We start from the raw sequence: 12,877 nt of genomic DNA on the forward strand, positions 1-12,877 counted from the left end.
ACCCCAGCCCCACAATCCAACTACTTAATTGAATCTTTATATCAATAAAAATAAAACTTAATTAAGAAGACACTTTTTAAAGCATTATTCTCAACTCTATCAGTACTTTAGAATCACCCAAAGAACATTTAAAAATCCCCATGCCAGACTGTATCTCTGGGGGGTGAGAGCTAGGGAGAGGTCCTGTGAAAAGCTCCCCTTGTGTTCGCCATGTGCAGCTTTAGCATCTTCAGCATGAGAAGTATGGAGAAGGTAGGGTGACTGCGTGAATGTAATGCTCTTTGAAACAGACCTCATACAGCTGTTCCCAACCTTTATTTCATCTCAAAACACATCAGAGAGCCGTGGCACTCCTATTGGTAATAGTGGCTCATTTGTCCATTCAGATTTTTGTGCCCTGCAGTGAGCTAAGTACTAGGGGAAGAACTGGGGACCAATACACGCATACATCCTATCTTCAGGAGACTCACACCCTGGTGGTAACTGAATATGGTAGTGACTCTCCAAGGGAAGCAGGACATGCCTCTCCAAGGGGTACATGAGAATCTCTGAGGAAGGGTGGGGAGATGAAGGTGGTTCATACACAACCTAGGAGTTTGCCTCTGATACCAGCAACCATGCGTAGTAGGGAAATGGGTTCAGTAGGTGGCCTTCCCAAGGTGTAACCATATAAGATTTGACTACTTCCCCACTCTTCCCACCTGACCATAATCTAAAATAGGGAAAGCATGCAATTCCCTCCAAAAGGGTCAGAAAACAAATTGGAAGGCTGATTATTTGTATACATATCTGTTTTTTTTAAAAAGATTTTATTTATTTGACAGAGAGAGAGACAGCGAGGGACGGAACACAAGCAGGGGGAGTGGGAGAGGGAGAAGCAGGCTCTCCGCAGAGCAGGGAGCCTGATCCCAGGACCCTGGGATCATGACCTGAGCCGAAGGCAGACGCTCAACGACTGAGCCACCCAGGCACCCCTATACATATCTATTCTTGATAGGAAATGGTTTGAGGAAAAATAACTATGTGTTTGGGGGGAGAGTGTTAGACCGTCACCTCATTCCACAGAGTAAAAATAAATCCAGATGGGTAGAAGGATTAAATGCTTAAAAACACATTTTAAAAGGAAATAAATGAATATTTATGCGAGCTCAGGACAAGGAAGGATTTTCTGATGTAAGAAATGACAAAGGTAAAAATGGCATATTTGATGATAGAAAAAATAAAAGCTACTAAATATAAAAGAAATCAATCACAAATAATGTTCACAGATAGGGAGCTCAATACTGTCAAAGATGTCAGTTCTTCCCAGCTTGGTCTATAGACTCGATGCAATCTCAATCAAATTCTTAGCAAGTTATTTTGTGGATTCTGACAAACTAATTCTAAAGATAAGAGGCAAAAGACTGAGAATAGCCAACTCAATACAGAAGAACAAAGTTGGAGGACTAACACTACCTGACTTCAAGATATATTATAAAGCAATAGTAATCAAGACAGTGTGGTACTGGTAAAAGAAAAGAAAAATAGAGCAATATAACAGAATAGAGAGCCCGGATACAGACCCACATAAATACAGTCAACTGATCTTTGACAAAGGAGCAATGGCAATACAATGGAGCAAAGACACTCTTTTCAATAAATGGTGCTGGAACAACTGGGCATATGTGTACAACAAAAAAATCTGGACAAAGACCTTATACTTTCACAAAAATTTATTCAAAATGTATCACAGACCTAAATGTAAACACAACACTATAGAATACCTAGAAGATAACACAGGAGAAAATCAAATGATCTGGTATGGCGATGACCTTTTAGGTATAACACCAAAGGCACGATCCTTTGAAATAATTAATAATCTGGACTTCATTCAAATTAAAAACTTCCACTCTGCAAAAGACAATGTCAGGAGAACAAGAAGACAAGCCACAGACTGGGAGAAAATATTTGCAAAAGGCACATCTGATAAAGGACTGTTCTCCAAAATTTATAAGGAACTCTTAAAAATCAACAATTAAGAAAACAAACCAATTAAAATATAGGCCAACTCTGGAAAACAGTATGAAGGTTCCTCAAAAAGTTGAAAATAGAGCTACCCTACGACCCAGCAATTGCACTACTGGGTATTTACCCCAAAGACACAAATGTATGATCCGAAGGGGCATGTGAACCCCAGTGTTTATAGCAGCAATGTCCACAATAGCCAAACTATGGAAAGAGCCTAGATGTCCATCAACAGATGAATGGATAAAGAAGATGTGGTGTATATATATACAATGGAATATTATGCAGTCATAAAAAAAAAGAAATCTCGCCATTTGCAACGATGTGGATGGAACCAAAGGGTATTATGCTAAGTGAAATAAGTCAATCAGAGAAAGACAAGTATCATATGATCTCACTGATATGAGGAATTTGAGAAAGAAGACAGAGGATCATAGGGGAAGGGAGGGAAAAATTAAACAAGATGAAACCAGAGAGGGAGACAAACCATAAGAGACTCTTAATCTCAGGAAACAAACTGAGGGTTGCTGGAGTGGTGGTGGTGGGGGGGGGGGGGCTGGAGGGATGGGGTGGCTGGGTGATGGGACATTGGGGAGGGTATGTGTTGTGGTGAGTGCTGTGAATTGTGTAAGACTGATGAATCACAGACATGTACCCCTGAAACAAATACATCATATGTTAATTTAAAAAAAAAATTTAAAAAATATACAGGCCAAAAACCTTAACAGATACTTCAGCGAAGAAGATATAGAGGTTGTAAATAAACATATGGAAAGACATTCAACATATGTCATTAAGGAATTGCAAATTAAAACAATGAGACATTACAACACATCTATCAGAATGGCCAAAATCCAAAATACTGACACCACCAAATACTGGTGAGCACGTGGAGCAACAGGAACTGTCCTACATTGCTGGTGGGAATGGAAAGTGATACAGCCACTCTGGAAGACAGTTTAGTGGTTTCCTACATAACTAAACATTCTCCATATGATTTAGCAATTGTGCTCCTTGTTATTTACCCAAGAAAGTTGAAAACTATGTCTACACAGAAATCTGCAAACAGATGTTTACAACAACTTTATTCTTAATTGCCAAAACTTGGAAGCAACCAAGATGCCCTTCAGTAGGTGGATAAAGAAACTGTACTACATCCAGACCAATGGAATATTATGCAGCACTTAAAGGATATGAGTTATCAAGCCATGAAGAGATATAAAGAAACTTTAAGTGCATATTAGTAGGTGAAAGAAAGCAATTTGGAAAAGCTACATACTGTATGATTCCAAGTACATGATGTTCTTAAAAAGGCAAGCTCCTAGAGACAGTAACAAGATCAGTGATTGTGGGGCTAGGAAGGTGGGAGGGAATGAACAGGCAGAGGATTTTTAAGGGCAGTAAAACTATTCTGTATGGTAATACAATGATAAATACGTGTCATTATCTATTTGTCCAAACCCATAGAATGTACAACACCAAAAGTGAACCCTAATATAAACAAGACTGGGTGATAACGATGTGTCAGTGTAGATGCATCTGCCGGAGTAAGTGTAACTGTGGTACAGGATGACAAGTGTGGGAGGCTGTGCCTGTGTAGGGGCAGGGAGTATTTGGGAACTCTAATTTCTGCTCAATTTTACCATGAACATAAAACTGCTCTAAAAAAATAAAGTCTGTTTTTAAGAAAGGAAATAAACTAGGAAAATTATCACAAATAAGACAAAGGATTAAAACAAGAAGTCCTATCAATATACAAAACATTAAGACCTCAATTTTGAAAAATCTAAAGAACCTAAACAGATAATTTACAGAAGAGAAAAACAAACGGCTAAGAAAATACATGAAAAAGTGTTGACCATCCATATTAATCAAAGGGATATAATGATGAGAGAACATTTTTGCCTTTCAAATCAGAAAAGATCAATCATATGAAATATTCAATGCTAGCAAGAGTCTCATGAAAAGGAATCAAATACTGGTGGGAATGGCCATTAGCCTGTAACAACAAATTCCTTCCCAGAAAGATTATACAAGAATCTTAAACATGTCCATATTGTTTTGTGACCCATTTCCAAGGTTCTATTCTGAAGTAAATGTAAATAAGCTGAAACTCAGACTAAAATGATACAGAGATATTCATTAAGTGGAAAAGCAGAAACAATCCAAATACCCAGCAGCAGGAAAAACAGGAAAAAGTTGAAGTAAGTGCTATGCTGCTATTCAAGATGATATACTGTTACTATTCAAAATGCTATCTTCAAAGAATTTAAGGAAATGGAACAAGCCCTTCATTTTTTTTTAAGCTTAACAGATCAAAACTGAATATACCATATGATCTCAACTAAACTCATGTATGTGTATGAATGTATAGGCATGAAAGTAAAACTAGAAGGAAAAAATCTGTAAACATTTAGCACAGCACTTTATGATTTTATTTTCTTCTTTACATTGTACTTTATTCTCTCAATTTTAAAAATGAAGCAGAAAATAAAAATAATAAAATTAAGTTAAAAAGAAAAACATATTTCACTACAGAGCATGAATATACGAATCAAAACTAAAAGGAAACTGCTGGAGAAAGATGTACTTCACCTGAGAGGCTGCAAGGGAAAAGAACGAGTATACAGCGAATGGCAAGCTGGAGAGGATTTGTATGGGTAAACTGGGGAGTGAGAGGTATGTTAATGTAAAAAGATCCATGTCACTAACAAGGTGTATCTATAGATCACAACCAGAAACACTGTAGTCAAGGCCTATTCTTCCCAGAGGATATAAAGACCCTCAGGTAAATTCCTGTTACTTCCTGCCTCCCAGATTAAATTGCATCCATACCTATGCTTTCCTTCTTTCCTCTTCCAGTCTCCAAATCTTCCATTCCAAGTATCCCAGAGCTGCATGTCAGGAAGGAAAATTGAGGTTTCCTCACTTTCCAAAAATCTCATATGCAAAGCCATTCTTCCTAGAGTCTGCTCTAACAGTCCCAGTTCTTGAAGGCACTCATCGCTGAAGAAACTGCAATGTGGCTCACAGTTTTCTTCCCATCCCCAAGTCCCGATACTTTCCTGGAAGACAGGTCAACATCCTCACAGATGAGGGCCACCACAATTCACATCTGGGCCAGCCTATGAGTTCCTTGACTTCCTCAATCCCAACAACCTCATACTTTTACTCTACTTGGGCCACCCATGACAATGGCTCACTCCAGGTTCTGTCATCATCAGGAAAAACTCATACTGAATCTTACCTTCCCACTCTCCAACCACACTCCCTATCCTTGCAGTTCTCTCTCTTTTATGTGTACTACACCTGTTCTTGGACCTCACCTAGGCTTCCAGTCCCTTGAACCTCTATTTTTTTATGCAGTATCTCTGTCCTGTCTATTTCCTTCTTTACCCAACCCAGAAAACTTGGTGTCAATTCCATCACTATGCTATTCCATCACAATGCTAACATCCTAAATTCCTTTGCTACATTGTTCTATTCTACCTACATGGGGAAAAACAAAAACAGCCCAATCCTGAACTAATCCAACCATTAGCCCTACACGTGGGACTGCCGAATGCTACTTAAGAAAATCAAACAACGGATAAGGCTGATATCACTTCTGCCTCGACGGAAGTCCAAACAATTTCTGAATCTTTCTGTATTTCCCTATTCAGCTCTCTCCAGTTCTCCATAGCAGTGATTTCAAAGAACCTCTCTCTCCTCTCCAACCACCTCCTCCCACACTTTTAGCTACTGGCCTTGCCTTCTTCACTTCAGAGAAAATAGAAGACACTGGACTGCATGACACCCGTAACTCCCAGTCAACATATTTACGAATTTCCTCCTCCTCTGCAATTCCTCCCAAGAATCTCAGACCATCAGGAACCTTGTCCTGTAGATCCCCTACCACCATCTCCTAGCTTTAACTCCTCCCTTTAATAACAGCATTTAAACACAAGAATTTCTAAAAGAAAAGGAGAACTGCTTTGACTCTATATCAATCCTTCAGCTAGCATTCTCTCTACTCTACTTTGCAGCCAATTTTCTCGAAAGAGTTGTCTCCATGGCAATCTGGCTTCTTTTTCCACCATTCCACTAAAACAACTAACTACTTCTAAATTTTTAAAAAATGAGCTCTTCAAAAATATTTCTAACTCATTCACAAATGTCTTATTTCTCAATATATAAAGGACTCCTACAGATTAATAAAAAAGGAACCAACAATCCAAAAGAAAAATGGGCAAAAGATATGAAACTGACAACACACAGAAAAGCAAATGCTTCTCTTAAATAAAAAAAAAATTGCTTAACCTCACTCATGATTAGGGAAGTCCAAATTAAAGCTACACTGTGATACCAGTTTTCACCTATCAGATAGGCAAATATAAAAAACTTTAACAATGCATTGACAAGGGTTTGAATAATCAGGTACTCTCATATGATCTATAAATATTCAGCAGAATTACAAACACACAAACCCTTTGACACAATTCCACTTGAGAATTTTACAGATATACCCATACTTTTAAAGTTCCCTATGTACAAAGTTATTCAATGCAGCACTGTTTGCAACAGAAAAACAGTGGAAATAACCTGAATGTTTACCAACAGGAGAGGGGAATGTGATTAAATAAATGATGGCATATTCATAAAATGGAATACTATGAGGCCTGTTAAACAGAAAGAGGAGACTCTTTGGAGACCATTTCAGTACACAAGACACGTTCTGATTTTGAACCATCTTAAAAACAACCTTTTCAAAAAATTAAAATTCATGGGGCAGGGGAGCCACTGGTATTTCTCTCTCCCTCCCCTCCCCCCCTTCTCTCTCTCTCTCTCTCTCTCTCTCTCTCACACACACACACACACACACACACACACAACCTCTTTGTTGTTAAATCCCTCGACCTCCCTCTGTCACATCTGATTTACTGATATCCCATACGTTCCAAAATTCATCTCTTCCCCACACCTCTCTCTGAATTGATTTTAAAAGCTGCTTCTATGATAAAGATCTACTTAGATGAATACAGATACAGATGAATGGTTAAATAGTTTGAATCCAAGGAAAATATGTACTATCAAATGTCAGAAGGAAACTAGCACTGCCAGCCGTAGTCTCCTCAATGCCAGAAACCCTGTCTACAAATTCTAATAGTGGGAATGGTTTCGCCTTTCACAGAATGATTTTTAGGATGAGCTACTATTTGTGATATTTTTATTTCTGTCTGACAGCTTCTTATAAAACTAAATATACACCTACTTCATGAACCAGTAATTCTACTCCTATATATTTACCCAAGAGATATAAAAACGTATGTCCAGAAAAAGACTAGCACAAAAATGTTCATAATAACAAAAAACTGAAAGCAACCCAGGTAACCATCAATAAGAGATTATATAAACAATGGTATTTTCTCACAATGGAACATTAACAAGGAAAAGAAGAATTACTGATACACACAACATGAATGAATCTAAAAAATATCATGCTGAGTGAAAAAAGCCTTACACAAAAGAGTATATAATGTATGATTCTGTACATACGAAGTTCTAAAACAAGCAAATCTACTCTATGGTGGAGGGGAACCTGGCTGGCTTGGTCAGTTGAGCATGTGACTCCTAATCTTGGGGTTGTGAGTTCGAGCCCCACATAAGGCAGAGAGATTAAATTTTTTTAAATTTTCAAAAAGATTTTATTTATTTATTTATTTATTTATTTATTTGGAGAGCACGTTGGGGGCGGGGGAGAGGGAGAGAGAATCTCAAGCAGATTTCACACTGAGCCCGACACGGGGCTCAATCTTATGACCCTGAGATCATGACCTGAGCTGAAATCAAGAGCTGGATGCTGAACCAACTGGGTCACCCAGGTGCTTCCAAAATTAAAAAAAAAATCTTAAAAACAATTAAAAACCGGGGCGCCTGGGTGGCTCAGTCGTTAAGCATCTACCTTCGGCTCAGGTCATGATCCCAGGGTCCTGAGATCGAGCCCCGCATCAGGCTCCTTGCTCGGCGGGAAGCCTGCTTCTCCCTCTCCCACTCCCCCTGCTTGTGTTCCCTCTCTCGCTGTGTCTCTCTGTCAAATAAATAAATAAGACCTTAAAACAAACAAACAAACAATTAAAAACCTAATCTATGGTTGGAAAAAAATCAGAACAATGCTTGCCTGGGAAAGAGATGGAAGATTTACTGGAAAGGAACATGAGGGTACCTTCCTGGACAACAGTAATATCCCTTATTTTGACAAGGAAATGCATTTGTGTATTTGCACATAAATTTCACCTCTGAAAACGATTCTACCCATAGATGAGTATCATAAATGATATGCATGCTTAAGTATTTGGGAAGAAGTGTACTGATATAAACACTTCTTTGAAATACATTAAAAACAGTATGAATCATGGATGAACACAGGGACAGTGGACAGATACATGATAAAACAAGTAGAATAAAATGTTAATTATAGAGTCTAGGTGGTGGGGATGGATATAAAATTCTCTCAATTTTTCTCTATATTTAAAATTTTTTATAATAAAAGGCGGATAAAATAATCAGTTCAGGGAGAACTGGCATATTATGGTATTGAATTTTATACTCTTCGGACAGTATTTTCTTCATTTACTTTTTTTTTTTTCTGATGTTCTTCAAAGTGTTAACTGTACTTATTCTATTTTTTGTCCTATTCATGTCTTCCTGCATTAATTCCTGGTTATATTATGCTGCCACTGTGAATGAAATCTTTTTAATTTCAGCTATGAGTATAACTGACATATAAGATATTTAAAGTGTACATCATGGGGATTTGATATACATACACAATGTGAAAGGATCCCCCCTATCTAGTTAATTAACACATTCATCATCTCACATCTTATTTTTGGTGAGAATGTTTAAATCCTACTCTCTTAACAAATTTAAATTATACAATACAGTGTTATTAACTATAGTCACCATGTTTTACATTAGATCCTCAGACCTTATTCATCTTCTAGCTGAAATGAATGGAATCTTTTAATGTAGTCTATTAAAATACTGCTTTTGTTATATATGAAGGACACTGGCCTACTTCTCTTTCATAAACTACTCCAAAAAAAATAATATACATGCTCATTAAAAGAAATACAGAGGGATAGAAAGCAAAACATGGGTCTCATTCACCTCCTGCCAGTCCATTTCCCAAAAGTAATCACTCAATACTTTCTTCTATATTCTTTTAGAAATTTTCTATGCTATACCAGAATATAACTATACATTTTTAAAAAAAAAATCTATAAAAAGGGTCATATTACACATACTACCTACAGCTTGCATTTTTACTTAATAAATCCTGGACATCTTCCATATCAATACATCTAGCTACCTTTCTTTTCAGTGGTTACACAGTGTTTCACCGTGTCTATATATCAATTCTTTATATATATATATATCTATCAATTCTTTTAGCCAGTCTTTCTGTTTGCTTTTGTTAAGTAAGAGTTAATTGTATATGATTTCTTCCTCTGTCCCATACATCATTTTTGATTAGGCAAGACTGGCCTGAGTAAAGACAGAATTACATATTTCAGGAAAACCAAGATAATGGAAGAAACTCAAATTTATACATTGTTCATTTTTCAAAAAGCACTTGTGAATCATAATCCTTTGGTTAACTGTAAGTTAGAGAATAACTGAGCAGGGAGGCTCTGGGAGATGAGTCATGAAGTCTGGGCAGTTCCCCGATTTATCAGACACAATGGCACACACACTGTGTTTTCCCTCCTATTCTACCACACCCAGAAAAAGGGTCAATATACAGTCCTTATTTCATCACAAAAGCATTTCTTAGTAAAAAAAAAAAAATTGGGGGGCGCCTGGGTGGCTCAGATGGCTAAGCGTCTGCCTTCGGCTCAGGTCATGATCTCAGGGTCCTGGGATCAAGTCCCACATCGGGCTCCTTGCTTAGCGAGGAGCCTGCTTCTCCCTCTGCCTGCCACTCCCCCTGCTTGTACTCTCCCTCTCTCTCTCTCTCTCTGGCAAAAAGATAAATACAATCTTTAATAAAAAAAAAAAAAAAAAAAAAAATTGGTTCCACTGCACATACATTAGGGTGCTCAGTCAGGAAAGTTTAACATTCTAACAACAGAGAAAAACCAAGATGCCAATGACAATACTTAAAAGCCCTAGGATATATGACAAACGAAATTCTAAAAAACTGTAACTGCTCTTTTCCTGATTTTGAGGGTCTAAGCGCATTTCCTAAATGTTCTTAAAATTCAAATTCAGCGTACATCTGAGACATTCTTTTTATGGAAACGTGTGGAGGCTCTGCACTCAGTGGTGAAGACATGGATGGCGGGCAGTGCTCACTAGCTGTTCAATCACGTACACTTCCCCTCAGGTCTCAAAGCCCCACGTGCACTGCACACTCTGTATGCCTCCTCTCACTTAACCCTCCCCAACCCTATGATGCTGATACTGGTGTTACTGCAACTTACAGTGCTGCGTACCTTTGGGGGTGGGGGTGTTCCTCTTGAACTACAGAAATCTTGGATGTTAACTTTATAAGCAGTCAATTATAGATCCTTACATGCATTTCAGGGCTAAATTATTCCAGATATACAACTTGCACCATTACAGGCATACTGAATATCTGCTAGAGAAAAGATTACTTTGGCTTTAGGCCAAAGAGAAACACTCCTTGCCCAAACATACACTCCCTGTCACTGGACCCTGAGAGGTCCCGAAAGACATGTCATCCTCTCCTAAGAGGAAGAAGGAAGAAAACTGGGTGCTAATACTAGGGAAGAACACGCCCCTTTCTAAGTTAGTTGCGGACAAGTGACTAAATCCTGGCCAAGGAGTTATAAGCTAAACTGCATGATGAGATTTCTAGGAAGGTGGTTTTAAAGGGAAGTAAGGGGTTGCCCCCGCCACTCACCCCATTCCTTCCTCCTGTAATCTGGAATTTAGATGTGATCATTGGAGCCCCGGCAGCCTTTATGGACCCTGAAGTGACCTAAGGATAGCAGAATAGAGAGCTAGAAAGAAATCAAGTTCTCTGATGACACTAACTGCAATACCAGTCCTGCTTATTTTTATTTCATATATATGAGAAAGAAAAAAACCTATTTTATTTTCTGATCTATACAACTAACTCCAATCCTGATACAGCTAGTTATAAGGAATAAGAAGACCAACTCTTAATATTATGACTTGTGATGATCTAGGAATGGGAATGATGAAGGTGTTCTGGAATGTATTTTTCTCAGCCCTCTTGCTAGTAAGTACAATGCTGCATTCATTTGCTAAAGAAAAAATATTTCAAGGAATCAATATTGTGAAGCCCCCACTGGCAAAGGAAAGCTCAGCCAATCTGCACATTGCCAAGAGTGTAGACTTTGGCTGTGATAGCTTCCATTAAGAGAATATCTATTCCAAGTTAAGCATTCAATATTCAATCCATTAGCACTAATAAAATGTGATCAAGCGTCAGGTACAAATTATCTCAATATTTGGCATTTTATCTCCGTTAAATCTCACAGCAACTCTATAAATTACATACTCTTCTTAACTCCCATTTTGCAGATAAAGAAATTGAAAGATGATCACATAGCTGTTAAATTGTGTAAGTAGAATTCAAATCCAGGACTACCTGACTTCTCTTCACAAATCTTATCATGATCTGTTCTTTTAAAACTGTAAAGACTAGGGGCACCCGGGTGGCTCAGTTCATTAGATGACGGACTCTTGGTTTTGGCTCAGGTCTTGATCTTGGGGTCATGAGTTCAAGCCCTGCGTTGGGCTCCTTGCTCAGTGAGGAAATCTGCCTAAGACTCTCTCTCCTTCTGCCCCTCCCCCAACAGATAACTAAATCTTAAAAAAAAAAAAGCGTAAAGACAAATGTAGAAACAGATAAATCTTCCTAATGCCAACTAAAACTGATTATTATTTCCATTTTATATATTTCTAAGCAAAGGGGCAATGAATGTTTTAAATGTGCTCACATTAATCAATCACTGATTTTCAGATATTCAATATATTATGACTGTTCAAGTACTAGTCTTGACTTAAGTAAACTCACCTCTTTCATGGAGATGAAGCTCTCGGGGAGAAAGATATGTATTCCACTCTCAGTCTTACTGAGGATGTCTCTCAGGTGTGGGAGAAACAAAGAAGTGGCAGCTAGGAGTGTTAAGCTCTGCCCAGGCCTTCTCCTAGAGCTGTTCAGGTTCTCTGATTTGAGTAAAAGGCACCTAGAAGGAGGATTCAATTCCTTCAGCTAATTGTTCACTCAATCAACATTATATTATTTATTATTAAGAACAAAAACTATTTTTGCAACTACAATCCCTGGTTGCTGCTATGTGCTTGGCACTAGTACCAGGCATTCTATATACTTTAATGCATTTAATCCTCACAACCACCTGATGAGTTAGATATCCTTTTTCCATTCTACAGATGAAGAATCTTAAGATCACAGAGGTTAAGGAATTTCCTCAAGGCCACATACCTATTGAGTGGCTATTAGGATTCCAAGTCAAGGCTTTTAAAAACTCAAAAGCTCATGTCCTTGCCTTCACGCTTTACCTAATGTTGGGAATACCACCAGACAGATTAGATATGGACACTGTCATCCAGTAGTTCCCTAGCCAGTAGTGAGGCACAAACAATTTGTTCAAACTCTTAATTATCACCTGCCATAAATAATGTTAGCTGATTAACATTAAGGTGGTGAAACTGCAGACCAGAGAAGGACTTTTCAGGGGAGGTAATGCTTGAGCTGAACTTGGGAGGATAAAGAGTAGTGAGCTAAGAAAATGGTCAGAAACAGTCCTTCAAGTGAGAGGACTTGGAGGCTTGAATAAACCTATCTGGTTCCAGGAATGGCAAAGAGCTGGGTAAG

The 12,877-nt window shown here is 38.1% G+C and overlaps 1 protein-coding gene across 4 annotated transcripts in view; it reads right to left on the bottom strand.

Moving 5' to 3' along the window:
- The window catches only part of PTPRA (protein tyrosine phosphatase receptor type A), a 156,793-nt gene that overhangs the window by 67,726 nt on the left and 76,190 nt on the right, over positions 1–12,877 (bottom strand). For 2 of the 4 annotated variants that reach the window (XM_078057020.1, XM_036093237.2), the window contains exons 2-3: positions 12,056–12,227; positions 10,913–10,990 (exon numbers count right to left, since the gene is read on the bottom strand). The exons of 1 other annotated variant lie outside the window; for it this stretch is intronic. In XM_078057020.1, the coding sequence (XP_077913146.1) occupies positions 10,913–10,990; positions 12,056–12,064 (87 nt within the window). In that variant the 5' untranslated portion in view covers positions 12,065–12,227. The remainder of the gene's footprint in view (positions 1–10,912; positions 10,991–12,055; positions 12,228–12,877) is intronic. One more of the 4 variants, XM_078057021.1, reaches the window with a different exon arrangement.

Source organism: Halichoerus grypus, chromosome 10 (genome assembly GCF_964656455.1).
Source record: "Halichoerus grypus chromosome 10, mHalGry1.hap1.1, whole genome shotgun sequence".
Taxonomy (NCBI): Eukaryota; Metazoa; Chordata; class Mammalia; order Carnivora; family Phocidae; genus Halichoerus; species Halichoerus grypus.